General features: G+C 48.2%; 1 protein-coding gene across 7 annotated transcripts in view; it reads right to left on the reverse strand.

Moving 5' to 3' along the window:
• Positions 1 to 12755, reverse strand: part of EVA1C (eva-1 homolog C) — a 128778-nt gene that overhangs the window by 33626 nt on the left and 82397 nt on the right. For 6 of the 7 annotated variants that reach the window (XM_070367128.1, XM_070367142.1, XM_070367118.1 and 3 more), the window contains 2 exons: positions 4116 to 4196; positions 2313 to 2402 (listed from right to left, as the gene is read on the reverse strand). The exons of the other annotated variant lie outside the window; for it this stretch is intronic. In XM_070367128.1, coding sequence (XP_070223229.1) covers positions 2313 to 2402; positions 4116 to 4196 — 171 coding nt within the window. The remainder of the gene's footprint in view (positions 1 to 2312; positions 2403 to 4115; positions 4197 to 12755) is intronic. 7 annotated transcript variants of the gene reach the window in all.

Consider the following 12755-nt stretch of genomic DNA (forward strand, 5'->3'; position numbering starts at 1 on the left):
AGATAGCGAAGGACAGGGAAGCCTGGTGTACTGCAGTCCATGGGGTCGCAAAGAGTTGGACACGACTGAGCAACTGAACAACAGCAAAAATGACTCCTTGGAGTAATAAGTGTGCAAGAGGAGAGATAGGGATGGAGAGAAGCTAATTCAGACCTCTCAAGGATATTAGGTTTCCATCCTTCAAAATTCTGAAGGGCACATGTCTCTCTTGGAGAAGCTGGAGGGCAGGTTTTGTATCTGTTGAGTCAGATCCTGCCCTGCTGCTAGCCACTCAGTGTCCTCAGGCACATGGATCAAGTCCTCTGAGTCTCAGCTTCCTTGTGTGCAGAAGAGAGGATGAGTCCCTCACTGAGGGTCATTACTACTTATTGTAACCTCTGAAATTCATGCACTGAAACCTTAACCCCCAGTGTGACTATATTTGGAGACAGAACCTATAAGGAGGTAATTAAGTTTCAATGGGGTCATACGGGTGGGGCCCTGATCCAACAGGATTAGTGTCCTTATAAGAAGAGACACCAAATGGAATCTAAAATACGACACAAATGAACTTATCTACAGAACAGACTCACAGACATAGAGAATGGGCCTGTGGTTGCCAAGGGGGAGGGGAAGGGTAGGGGAGGGTTTGACTGGGAGTTTGGGATTAGCAAATGCAAACTATTATATATAGGATGGATAAACAAGATCCTAGTGTATAGCACAGGGAACTACATTAATTACACTACTATAGCTTGTGATAAACCATAATGGAAATGAACATGAAAAAGAACGAGTACATATATTAATATATGTATAACTAAATCACTTTGATTACAGCAGAAATTAACACAATACATTAAATCAACTGTAGTTCAGTTAAAAAAAAAAGAAGAGACATCTAGTGTTTTCTTTCTTTCTTTCCCTCCCTGCTGTGTGAGGATACGGGGAAGGCTGTCTACAAGCCATGAAGACAGCCCTCACTAGGCACCAAGCCTGCTGGAACCTTAATCATGGCCTTCAAGCCAGGAAGAAAATACATTTCTGTTGTTTAAGTCACCCAGTCCACAGTCTCTTGTTAAGGCCGCCTGAGCTGAACAAGACAGTTATTGAGGAGAATGGCACAGCCGAGAGTGGCCACAGCACACAAGCCTTGTCACCACTTCTCTGTGTGAAGCATTTCCATGTTGCCTTTCCACCAAGGGGCTCTCTAAGGACTCTGAAAATATGGGATATTTCCAACAATAAAATCCCTTACCTCGCTTAAGTTTGACAATTATCAGGAACAGAAGTGGGATGGTGGTTAGAAAGGAGAGGATTCTCAACAACCACACAACCACCACACAGGGAGAATATTGGTAAGAAGGTCCCAAGCTGGAATACCAGCTCCTGGATTGAGGTGTTTCCTCAAGCCTTTCTTATCCTCTACGGAAGGCATCCTCCAAATAGCCCCAGGTCTGGCAAGGGCTCGAATAAGTCATGCCATAATGCATTCTGTTACCACGTATTTCACAAATGTCTTCGGAAGTTTTGGCTCCCTGAACAGAGTCAGGCAGGCATTGCCGAAACTTGCAGTCAACATTCCAAAATACGGCCCATCCAGAGGTTAGCAGAGAGGCTGATGAGGAAAGACGGTGTGCACCATTCCCTTGCAGAAGAGCCATTCAGGCTCCACTAATTAGGGAGGATGGAGTCTGATTGATCCTTGAGGGGAAGATTATCCAGGGAAACCCTGGCAACCGCAAGCAGTAACGCTGGTGACTCAGAAAGGGTCTCTGCCTCCACAGACCACGACCTGTTTTGTTAAGTCATCTTTCGGCTCAGTGTTCTTCCAGCCAAGGGTGGAATTCAATAATCCTGTGCCCTTCCCAAGTTTTCGAGCCGGAAAATGCATTCCTCAGCTTCCTACTTTGCAAAGCGGAAAATTCCCCTGGAGACCAGCTGCTGGAGAGTGTGACTTAAGCTTTTGTGGTTCTCTTGTTGATCGCCAGTGGGACCAGTACCTAAATTCAGATCTCTGTGCTTCTGGACTGTAGAAGACTGCAGTTGCTGTGTCAAATTTAAAGTCTGTTTTCTATAATATTTTATTTGGCTGTGCTGGGTCTTACTTAGTTGAGGCATGCGGGACCTTTTTTTGTTGTTGTTGCAGCATGTGGGATCTAGTTCCCTGACCAGGGATCCAACAGGTCCCCTGCACTGGGAGTGCAGAGTCTTAGCCACTGGACCATCAGGGAAGTTCCCTGCTTTCTTTAGCCATCCAAGTGTTACAATTAAATAGAGCATTTGTGAATAAGAATTCAGTAAATCCATCTAGGAAGTTTTCAATTACCTACCTCTAATGTAAGCAAATGCTGCCAACGAGTGGCTGACAATCACACCATCTTTCCTCAGAACCCTCGGTTCCCTTGGGTCAGGGTCTACGCCTGTTTCATAAAAAAAAAAAAAAAAAAATTGCAAGGCTGATTAATCACAACTGTTCCTAGTTTTCACTTTGTTCCTAAACCAGGACTGCCATCATAAATAAAAAGTCACAGAAATCCAATAAGTGGACAAAATTAGGGATGACTAAGCCAGAAAGCAGAGAAGGCAATGGCAGCCCACTCTGGAACTCTTGCCTGGAAAATCCCATGGACGGAGGAGCCTGGTAGGCTGCAGTCCATGGGGTCGCTTAAGAGTCGGACACGACTGAGAGACTTCACTTTCACTTTTCACTTTCATGCATTGGAGAAGGAAATGGCAACCCACTCCAGTGTTCCTGCCTGGAGAATCCCAGGGACAGGGGAGCCTGGTGGGCTGCCGTCTATGGGGTCACAGAATTGGACACGACTGAAACAACTTAGCAGCAGCAGCAGCAGCAGCAAGCCAGAGAGCATTTTAGTAGACAGTCTGAAAATATTAAGTCATGAAAGGGATTTAGAAATTCTAAAATGTGTTGGTTCCAGCTTCATTCATCCACTGTACTGCAGAAAGGAAGACATTTCTTTTTCCATTCTAAAGGCAATGGCACTCATCATACCTCTGGGAGATTTAATAATGTCCCACTTAACTATAGAACTGCTGTCTGCTCTGTTGACCACAGATAAGAAGGCCTTGAATTATGGAGGGAGGTTGGCTGGAAACGTCTTTGGAAATGATAGCAAAATGCAGAGCAGATCTGGTTTCAGATGCCTGGTTAGGTTGCTGCGATGGAGCTTAGGGGGCCCCTAATGGGGCAGCTTATGGGCTCTCGGGACCCCTGGGAATGTTAGATAGGGTTTTCAGGCCCCTAATGGGGCAGCTTATGGGCTCTTGGGACCCCTGGGAATGTTAGATAGGGTTTTCAGGTTTTCAGGGTTTCCACTGCAAGGGGGCCAGGATATTCATGGGAACCTTGTAGGAGCCCTGTTAGAAAGAGCAGAGAGGGTGAGAGAGGCAGAACCTGGTGGAGAGTTGGAGGGGCAGAACTAGAATATTAACAGTAGTCATCCTAGGCTTTGAGACTAGGGAGGAGTTCTGTTTTCTTGATATTTTCCTGTGCGTTCCATATCAAGCATACTTTACTTTTATACTTAGAGGGAAAAGACTTCATAAATGGAATTCAAGTAACATAAGACCAACTCTCAACCCACAAAGTACAACATCTTACACAGACTGTCTTGGGGGCCTCTGTAGTTTCTATTAGGAGCCCCAAGAGTCTAAATTCCATTCTAGATTTGATTTTCAAGACAAACCCAAAATGTTCATTCCCTTATTTACCAAAGCCCAGGGAAAGCCTCAGGCAGAAAGGCATGTGTGGATGGAGGTCTGAAGGCCAAGCCTGGGTCTAACCCTTCAGGTTCCCAAATGGGATCGTCTTTCCAAGCCCATCAGATAATCGAGGAACCCCAGATTTACTTCTGAGCAGATCTCCTTTTTCAAGGTGATTTTTTTCCTTTAGGAAATGAAGGGGAACAGGAGGATTTACCCTACTTATAGTTCAAAACACCACAGGCTGGCCACCATGAGTAACCATCTGCCACAGCTCTGCCATTCTCAGAGCTGGCAGCTCACACACCTGAGGGCCCTTTGTATCCTAACCATGGGCATCCACCTGTGGTCACGTGGGGCTGTTCACCTTCACTTAATGAGAAATCCTGATAGTAAGCCATAAACATTACCATAGTCGCCATCTTTCTGCTTCACAGAAGGTTTTAGATTAGCAACTGATGGGTCAATTGCGGTGAGTATATTCTTGGGAACTGAAAACCAAAAAGAGATATTTTAGATACTTTGGACACTTAAACAGATCTTTAAAATGTCCTGTAGATAAGATTAAAAAGATCAATTTTCTAATCAGTACATATATCATTCACTCTGCTTGTCCAACACACTCACACAGATACACCAATGGTACCCATACGATCATCAAATGTCCCAGAAAGGTCTATCTTGCAGTATTAAAAAAAAAAAAAAAACCATGGAGAACAAATAAAGAAGATATGGTATATCTATCCCATAGAACAATATTTAGTTGGCTACCCTGGTGGCTCAGTGGGGAAGAATGAAATGTAAGAGCTGCAGGTTCGATCCCTGCCTTCGGGAGGATCCCCTGGAGAAGGAAATGGCAACCCACTCCAGTATTCTCGCCTGGGAAATCCCATGGACAGAGGAACCTGGTGGGCTATAGTCCAAGGGGTTACAAATGAGCCAGACAAGACTTAGTGATATGGTATATCTATCCAATAGAATATATTTAGCAATAGCAAGGAGTGGCATCCAATCACTGGGGTCTTCTTGGTTTGCTTCCAGGACCCACCTTGGATACCAGAACACACAGGCACTCAATTCCCTCATATAAAATGGCATCTGATTTGCATGCAACCCACCCAATATCCTATTGTATACTTTAAACCATCTCTAGGTTACTGACAATACTTAATACAATGTAAATAGTCATAAGTGAAAGTGAAGTCGCTCAGTTGTGTCCGACTCTTTGCGACTCCATGAACCCGAAGCATGCCAGGCCTCCCTGTCCATCACCAACTCCCGGAGTCCACCCAAACTCACGTCCATCGAGTCGGTAATGCCATCCAGCCATCTCATCCTCTGTTGTCCCCTTCTTCTTCTCCTGTCCCCAATCCCTCCCAACATCAGGGTTTTTTCCAATGAGTCAACTCTTCGCATGAGGTGGCCAAAGTATTGGAGTTTCAGCTTCAGCATCAGTCCTTCCAATGAACACCCAGGACTGATCTCCTTTAGAATGGACTGGTTGGATCTCCTTGCAGTCCAAGGGACTCTCAAGAGTCTTCTCCAACACCACAGTTCAAAGGCATCAATTCTTCAGCGCTCAGCTTTCTTCACAGACCAACTCTCACATCCATACATGACCACTGGAAAAACCATAGCCTTGACTAGACGGACCTTTGTTGGCAAAGTAATGTCTCTGCTTTTTAATATGCTGTCTAGGTTGGTCATAACTTTCCTTCCAAGGAATAAGCGTCTTTTAATTTTATGGCTGCAATCACCATCTGCAGCGATTTTGGAGCCCCAAAAAATAAAGTCTGACACTGTTTCCACTGTTTCCCCATCTATTTTCCATGAAGTGATGGGACCAGATGGCCATGATCTTAGTTTTCTGAATGTTGATAATAGTTAATACAATGTAAATAGTCACAAATACAATGTAAATGTATTATTGTAAATAGTTGTCAATGTGGAGTAAATTCAAGTTTTGCTTTTTGGAATTTCCAAGAATTTTTTTTCAAATATGTTCAGTTCTGTGGTTGGTTGAATCCATGGATGTGGAACCCACAGATACAGAAGGCCGACTGCTACAACATGGATAAATCTCAAAAACATTACGCTCAGTGAAAGAAGCCAGACACAAGACCACATACGGTATGATTCCATTCATATAAAGTCTCCAGATAAAGTCAAGTGTATAGAGACAAAAAGTAAATTAGTAGTTCCCACTGACTCAGTGGTAAGAATCTGCCTGTACTGCAGGAGACAAGGAAAACACAGGCTCCATCCCCGGGTCGGGAAGATCTCCTGGAGGAGGAAATGGCAACCCACTCCAGTATTCTTGCCTGGAGAATCTCATGGACAAAAGAGCCTGGCGAGCTACAGGCCAGGGAGTTGCAAAAGAGTAGGACAGGACTGAGCGACTGAGCATACACAAGACCGAGGTGGGGATGGGACTGACCACATGTGCCCACGAGGGAACTTTGGGGGATCATGGAGATGTTTTAAAATTGGAGTGTGGTGAAAGCTGCACTTGTGTAAATGCTCAGACGTGTCCGACTCTTTGTGGCCCCAGGTCCCTCCGTCCATGGGATTTCCCAGGTAAGAATGCTGGAGTGGGTTGTCATTTCCTTCTTTGTGGGATCTTTCTGACCCAGGGGTCTCCTACCTTGGCAGGCGAATTCTTTACCACTGAGCCATCTGGGAAGCCTGGTTAAGGCTGAAAAGCTCTGAAGGTTTACCAGAAATCACTGAATTGTTTCTACATGAACTGGGTGAATTTTAAGGTATGTAAATCACACCTCAAGAGCATTAATGCTGAACATCAACTTCCCTGAGATACAGTGAAACAAAATGAATGGAACTAACTCAAAACCCACCACTGACCTCTCCCAGCTGCAATTCTGCTTTCTGCCCACAGCTCTTAACTCATCTCTTTCTTAATAAGCCTACAGAGAATTCGAAGGCTCTGTGCTAGAATGGCAGCTCTCTGTATTGTAAGAAAGGATTACTAAAAGATAAAGAGAGAGGGCAGTGTAATAGACTCCTATGGAAGATGGTTCAAGAGTCTGCCAAATTGACCCTAAGAATAAACTATCCAGATCTCAAGACCCTCCAGGCAAGGCAGACGTGATGGTGGCAGGAGTCAAAACAGGAGGGCAAAGCACGAGTTCTGAAGACCCCCACACTGCAGCCCAGCTGGGAAAAGGGAGAGGGAGCCAAGTGTTTTTGCTGCAGAAAACTGTTTATTTTTATTTGTTCTTCAGCCCAGCTGGGATCTGGGAGAAGTGGCAACGGGAAATAGAAATGAAGCCAATACAAACTGGGCAAGTTCAACTGTGCTGACTTTTTTTTTTTTTTTTTTTTTGCAAAAGCGCTGGTAAGACATTTCTAGCAGCAAGAAAACCTCATTTCCTTTCTCAACGTGCTTAACAGAAGTCTTCTGGGGGATGTCCCAGGACGTTCCTACATTGTGAATATTCCACGAGCAGGAGGCCCTGGTGCCTTTGTGAGCGTCAGCAGCAGGGGTCACTTTTCAGGGCGGCACGGTGACATTACTGGAGGTGGTGGACACTGCCCAGCCCTTCCCCAGGAATGCCCCTTGGCCAACAAGCCCACTGCTGGTCCCAGGACCCCTGGTGGTACCCCGGAGAGCTGAGCTGTGCTGCCCCGGGTGCTTTCTGATGAAACAGGCTCTCCATCACTTCTGCACCCTGATCCCTCGGCAGGCGTGAGCTTTCTCTGCGGAGTGGTGCTTCTTTCCCATGTCTCATCTCTTGGCTTGTTCTCAAGATACAGTAGGAAGAGAGCTGGGATCCCTGAAAATGCCAGAGGCTTTTCAATGCAGGAAAGATGGACTGCTCAGAAATGAAGGACATTGTGGGATGAGTTTTGCAGAATAAAACGTGAATTGCCTGTGTATGCTATAGATTGGGCTTCCCTTGTGGCTCAGCTGGTAAAGAATCCGCTTGTAATGTGGGAGACCTGGGTACGATCCCTGGGTTGGGAAGATCCCCTGGAGAAGGGAAAGGCCACCCACTCCAGTATTCTAGCCTGGAGAACTTCATGGACTGTATAGTCTATGGGGTCACAAAGACTCGGACATGACTGAGCGACTTTCACTTTTTCCACATGCTATAGCTACAGGGAACTTGCCCATTTACTGCTGGAAAATGGCTCTCACGGTGGGAGAATCTTTTCGGACCTTTAAAATAACAACAGTTATGAACACACCTGTCAGATTCTCGTATGTCCTGTTTCAAACTGATTCAGAATAAGGACAGACACTGGGTGTGAATTACTACCACCCCACAAACCCATCTCCATTTGAGGTAAAAAGTGTTAGTTGCTCAGTCCTGTCTGACTCTTTGTGACCCCATGGACTGCAGCCCACCGGGCTCCTCCGCCCATGGAATTCTCCAGGCAAGAATACTGGAGTGAGTTGCCATGCCCTCCTCCAGGGGATCTTCCAGACCCAGGGATCAAACCTGGGTTTCCTGTATTGCAGGTGAAGTCTTTACTGTCTGAACGACTGGGGGAGCCAGCAAACCACTTTTCATGGAGCTCCCACTGAGCGTGGGCTCCTGTGCTCAGCATTTAAATCACGCCTCTCGTGCAGTCCTCTTAGCGAAGATGTGTAACACCCCCATCCCTGCAGATGGGAAACTGGGGCTCAGAGACGCACGATCACCTCGTCAAGAGTGACGCTTCAATTCCTAGTCTCACTCATACATGCCCTTGCTCTCTTCTGTGACACGGGGACATTCAGCCTCTGGAAACTGGATAAAGGAGAGGATGAGACAGTTGGATGGCATCACCAACCCAGTGAGTGTGAGCAAGCTCTGGAGATGGTGAAGGACAGGGAGGCCTGGCGGGCTACAGTCCACGGGGTCCCAAAGAGCCGGACACGACTGAGTGACTGAACAACCACCACCACCAAGACACAAAGCGATTCCCACTCAGATCGTCCCTCTCAAGTCTGTTACATAAAACCAGAGATGATGATTCTAATGGGCGCCAATGGTTTGCTAAATTTAGGCAGGCCCCCTTCCCGAATTTATTTTCTCCCTGAATGAGTCTGTGTCAAGCCTAGACCAGAGCAGCTTTAATAAAGAAGCCTCCACGGGTTGAAATGAGAGCCCCAAGTAATTTTTCACATCAGAGACAAAAGAGACCTCTGCTTTACTGTTGTTGTTTTTCACTAGGCACCCACGTTGCTCGGGCATCTCTGAATCCTGGCATCCCCTCATCCTGCCTGTCCCAAACCTGCACCACCCATTCCTCCTGGCCTCAGTCCCAGCACTTTCTATCCCTCCTGTCCCCCAATGCCAGCACCTACTGAAGGAGGTACCCCGCATTCTGGCACCACCATCCTTCTTGTCCCCACATCCTCTTGGTGCCCACCTCCTGGGAGGAGCCGCAGACTCCTCATGAGGTCCGCATGTTTCCTGTCCCTCTCAGAAACTGTCAGGGCAGGGATGCGGGATGTTCCTCTGTCTCAGTGACCCTCAGGATCACTGGCTTTGGGCCCAGGGAGAAGTCCTCTCCGAAGGAGAGGGGAAAAGCTGATCAAGTTCTCTGGGTCTGCCTCCTCCTGTTAGGAAGAAAGTCTAAAACCTAATCCCACCCAAGAAGTGTGGCTAATAACTAAATTGGATAAAAACTGAGAGCCAGGACCTCATGCATTAAAGAAGAGTGCTCAAGCAAAGCAAAGCAAAAGAGTGCTCAAGCAAAACACCTCCCAGCACAATCAATGACCAAGGGTCTGACATCAGCCAGACCCGCCGCCTACAGTTCAAAGAGCAAAAGGCCTGCAGCCTGGATCACTCCCCTGAGGGTACACGGAGAGGCTGAAACTCTAGCCCAGCCAAAGAGCAGTGAGGGAGGGAGAAGCAGGATTAACTGAAGCCAAAAAATAGGAGGCGTGTTCTTATTAAAATGCAAATTACTTACGTTCCCAGGAAAAACCCTCCAAAGGCTCCCCTCTGCCCTTAGTGTTAAGTTGCTAAGTCATGTCCAGCTCTCTGTGACCCCTGGACTGTAGCCTACCAGGCTCCTCTGTCCGTGGGATTTTCCCAAGCAAGAATGCTGGAGAGGGTTATCACTGCCTTCTCCAGGGGATCTTCCCAACCCAGGGATTGAACTCAGGTCTCCTGCACTGCAGGCGGATTCTTTTACTGTCTCAGCCACCAGGTGCCCTCAGCTACAAGCCAATCCTCAGTCTCCCATCTCCGAGGGCCCTCAGCCCTGTGCTCACCTCCCAGTATTTGCCTGCCCTTCACCTTGCTGACTCTTACTCACCTGGTCTCACTTGACCCACTCCCCTGGGAAGCCCTCCTGGTCTGCTACATCACCGGGGTCTGGAATCACCACATTCCATCCCATGAGGGCAAGGAACACAGTGCTCACCCACACCCCAACCCAAGGAGTGGGGTACTGGGTGGGCACCTCAAGATTGCTGGGCAGTGGAGACCACAGTTAGAAGCCGGGTATTGGAACAGACATCAGTGGGGTGGACCTTCCTGGCCCTGATAGCTCAGTGGGTAAAGAATCCGCCTGCAATGCAGGAGACCCCTGGTTCGATTCCTGGGTCAGGAAGATCCTCTGGAGAAGGGATAGCTACCCACTCCAGTATTCTTGGGCTTCCTTGGTGGATCTGCTGGTAAAGGATCCGCCTGCCATGTGGGAGACCTGGGTTACATCCCTGGGTTGGGAAGATCCCCTGGAGAAAGGAAAGACTACCCACTCCAGGATTCTGGCCTGGAGAATTCCATGGACTGTATAGTCCCTGGGGTCACAAAGAGTCAGACGTGACTGAGCGACTTTCCTTCACTTCCCTGAGGCTCTTATGTAAGAGCATCTTGTTTAGGGTGGGAGGTTGGCTGGGCCGCTCTCTGGCAGCCAAGTTTATAATCATATCATGTCACATGGTCTCTGGCCAAGGCAGATCACAGGAGGGGGCTACCTGACCCCAGTCCAGCCAAAGAAACAGCTCTCTGGTAGGAATTTGGAAGGAAGTTGCCAGATTGGTAGTCTTTATAAATTGTTAGGACAGAAAAGTGTAACGTAAGAATCGCCTGGGTTGTGGGGATGACTGTATGCCATCTAGCCCAAGCTCAGAGAAAAGCCGTAGAGGGGAGAGAGAGAAGCAGAGAGACACACAGACAGAGAGACTCCATGCTCGCGAAGTTCCAGTTTAGTCCCGCCCTGAGGCTTTCTTTCCTGGTCTGGCTTCTGAAGATGGCTTTCTACCCGTAGGCTACCTCCCCAACCAACTCACTTCGGGCTTAAACCAGCTCAAATCGGTTTCTTCGCTCATATCCAAAGGAGTAAGACAGATCCGCTTAGAAATTAATTCCTGACTTCCTTCTTTTCTGTATGAACTTCCACATTAGTGGGAATATGTTTTTTTTTTTTTTTTTTAAACATAAAATGCCCCCATTCCACGCCCCATTCGGTGATCTAAAAAAAATACACAGACATTGCAAATCACTTTCTAATGATTCGAGTTTCACAGTGACAACCCATCCGTCAAGGGGAGAAATGATTTTAAAATGTCAACCACTTAGAAGGTGATTAGAAGTGATGAGAAGTTGCCTGAGAAGGCATCTGTTTGGATGGGGGAGCAGGGAGGAGAGGTTGGGGACCCTGAGTTGCTCAGAGAGTGAGAGTCACCCCCTCCCCTTTAGAATAACTCCTGGAGAACCACAGGGAAGACAAGGGGGGAACTGTCCATGGTCCCACATCTGAAACCAAAAAGCAAAGCCCCCTCTCTGACCTCGGCCTCCTATCCTCCAATGAACTCACTCAGATGCCTCCCCTGCCATCCTCTGACCTCATCCGAGGAGCCCTTGTTTCCCGCCAGCCCTCATGCATCCGGCTGGATGTACCCACCAACCAGCGTCCCCGAGAACTTGGACCACTAACCCCGCAGGCCCTCGGCACACCCAGCTCACATCACCACCATCCTTCCTGAAGTCAGCCTGTCCTCCGGCCCCCACAGCCCTCACTTCAGACTTTGATCTCCTCTATCCCCTCTCCCCTCCCTGCTGCCCCATCCTCACAGCCGACCACCCCGGCTCACACTTCTTTTGAGAAGACGGGAGCCACGCAGTTGGAACTCCAAGCCGTCCCTCCATCCATTTCCAGAGTGTCTGCTCCCACCCCCATGGTGAGAAAGGACATGTCCTCTGGCCCTCGCCACCTTCTCTGGACCCCAATCTTTCCAAATAGGCCAGGTGCCTCCAGGGTCTCAAATTATCTTCCTACTTTCCCAAACCTCTCCAATCCACCCAATGTTTACCATGTCTTCCAGCCCGCTTCCAGTCGAACTGGTCTCTGCGTCCATCCCATCCAGCCCACCCTCTTTCAGCTGGAGCGGTCCTTTAAGACTCTAAACATCATCACCGAACAAGTCTCCCACTGGCACCTCCTCCCAGGCCTCACAGGACCTGATTCCTGGCCCCCTCCTGTACCATCTTACCCACCTCCGTCCTCACCCACTCACCCCTCCTCTCCCACTCAGCATCTGCCAGCTCACGCCTCCCCACCCCTCAGAGCACAGGGGCAAATTCACCCCCAAGGAAGGTTCTCTGTGGAAGATTTCTCAACCTTCCCCACAAACTAAAAGGCCCCTCTACCATTATCCTTCTGCACAGCATCCTGGCCTTTCCTTAAAACAAACAAATAAAACTTATTTGGCTGCACTGGGTCTTACTTGCGGCATGTGGATTCTCCCTGACCAGGGGTCTAACCTCGGGGCCCCCGCACTGGGAGCTGAGTCCTAGCCACTGGGCCACCAGGGAAGTCCCATCCTGCCCTTTGCTGAAGCATCATCATTCATCACAGCGGGTAAAGACAGATTTCTCTGGTGATTTGTTTAATGCTCATCTCTCTTCCCCCAGGGCTTCCCTCATGGCTCAGATGGTAAAGAATCTGCCTGCTATGTGGGAGACCTGGGTTCAATCCTTTCCCCTGGAGGAAGGCACGGGAACCCACTTCTTGCCTGGAGAATCCATGGACAGAGGAGCCTGGCACGCTACAGTCCATGGGGTCACAAAGAGCCCGACACAACT

The sequence above is a fragment of the Bos mutus genome, chromosome 1, assembly GCF_027580195.1.
Source record: "Bos mutus isolate GX-2022 chromosome 1, NWIPB_WYAK_1.1, whole genome shotgun sequence".
In the NCBI taxonomy this organism is placed as follows: Eukaryota; Metazoa; Chordata; class Mammalia; order Artiodactyla; family Bovidae; genus Bos; species Bos mutus.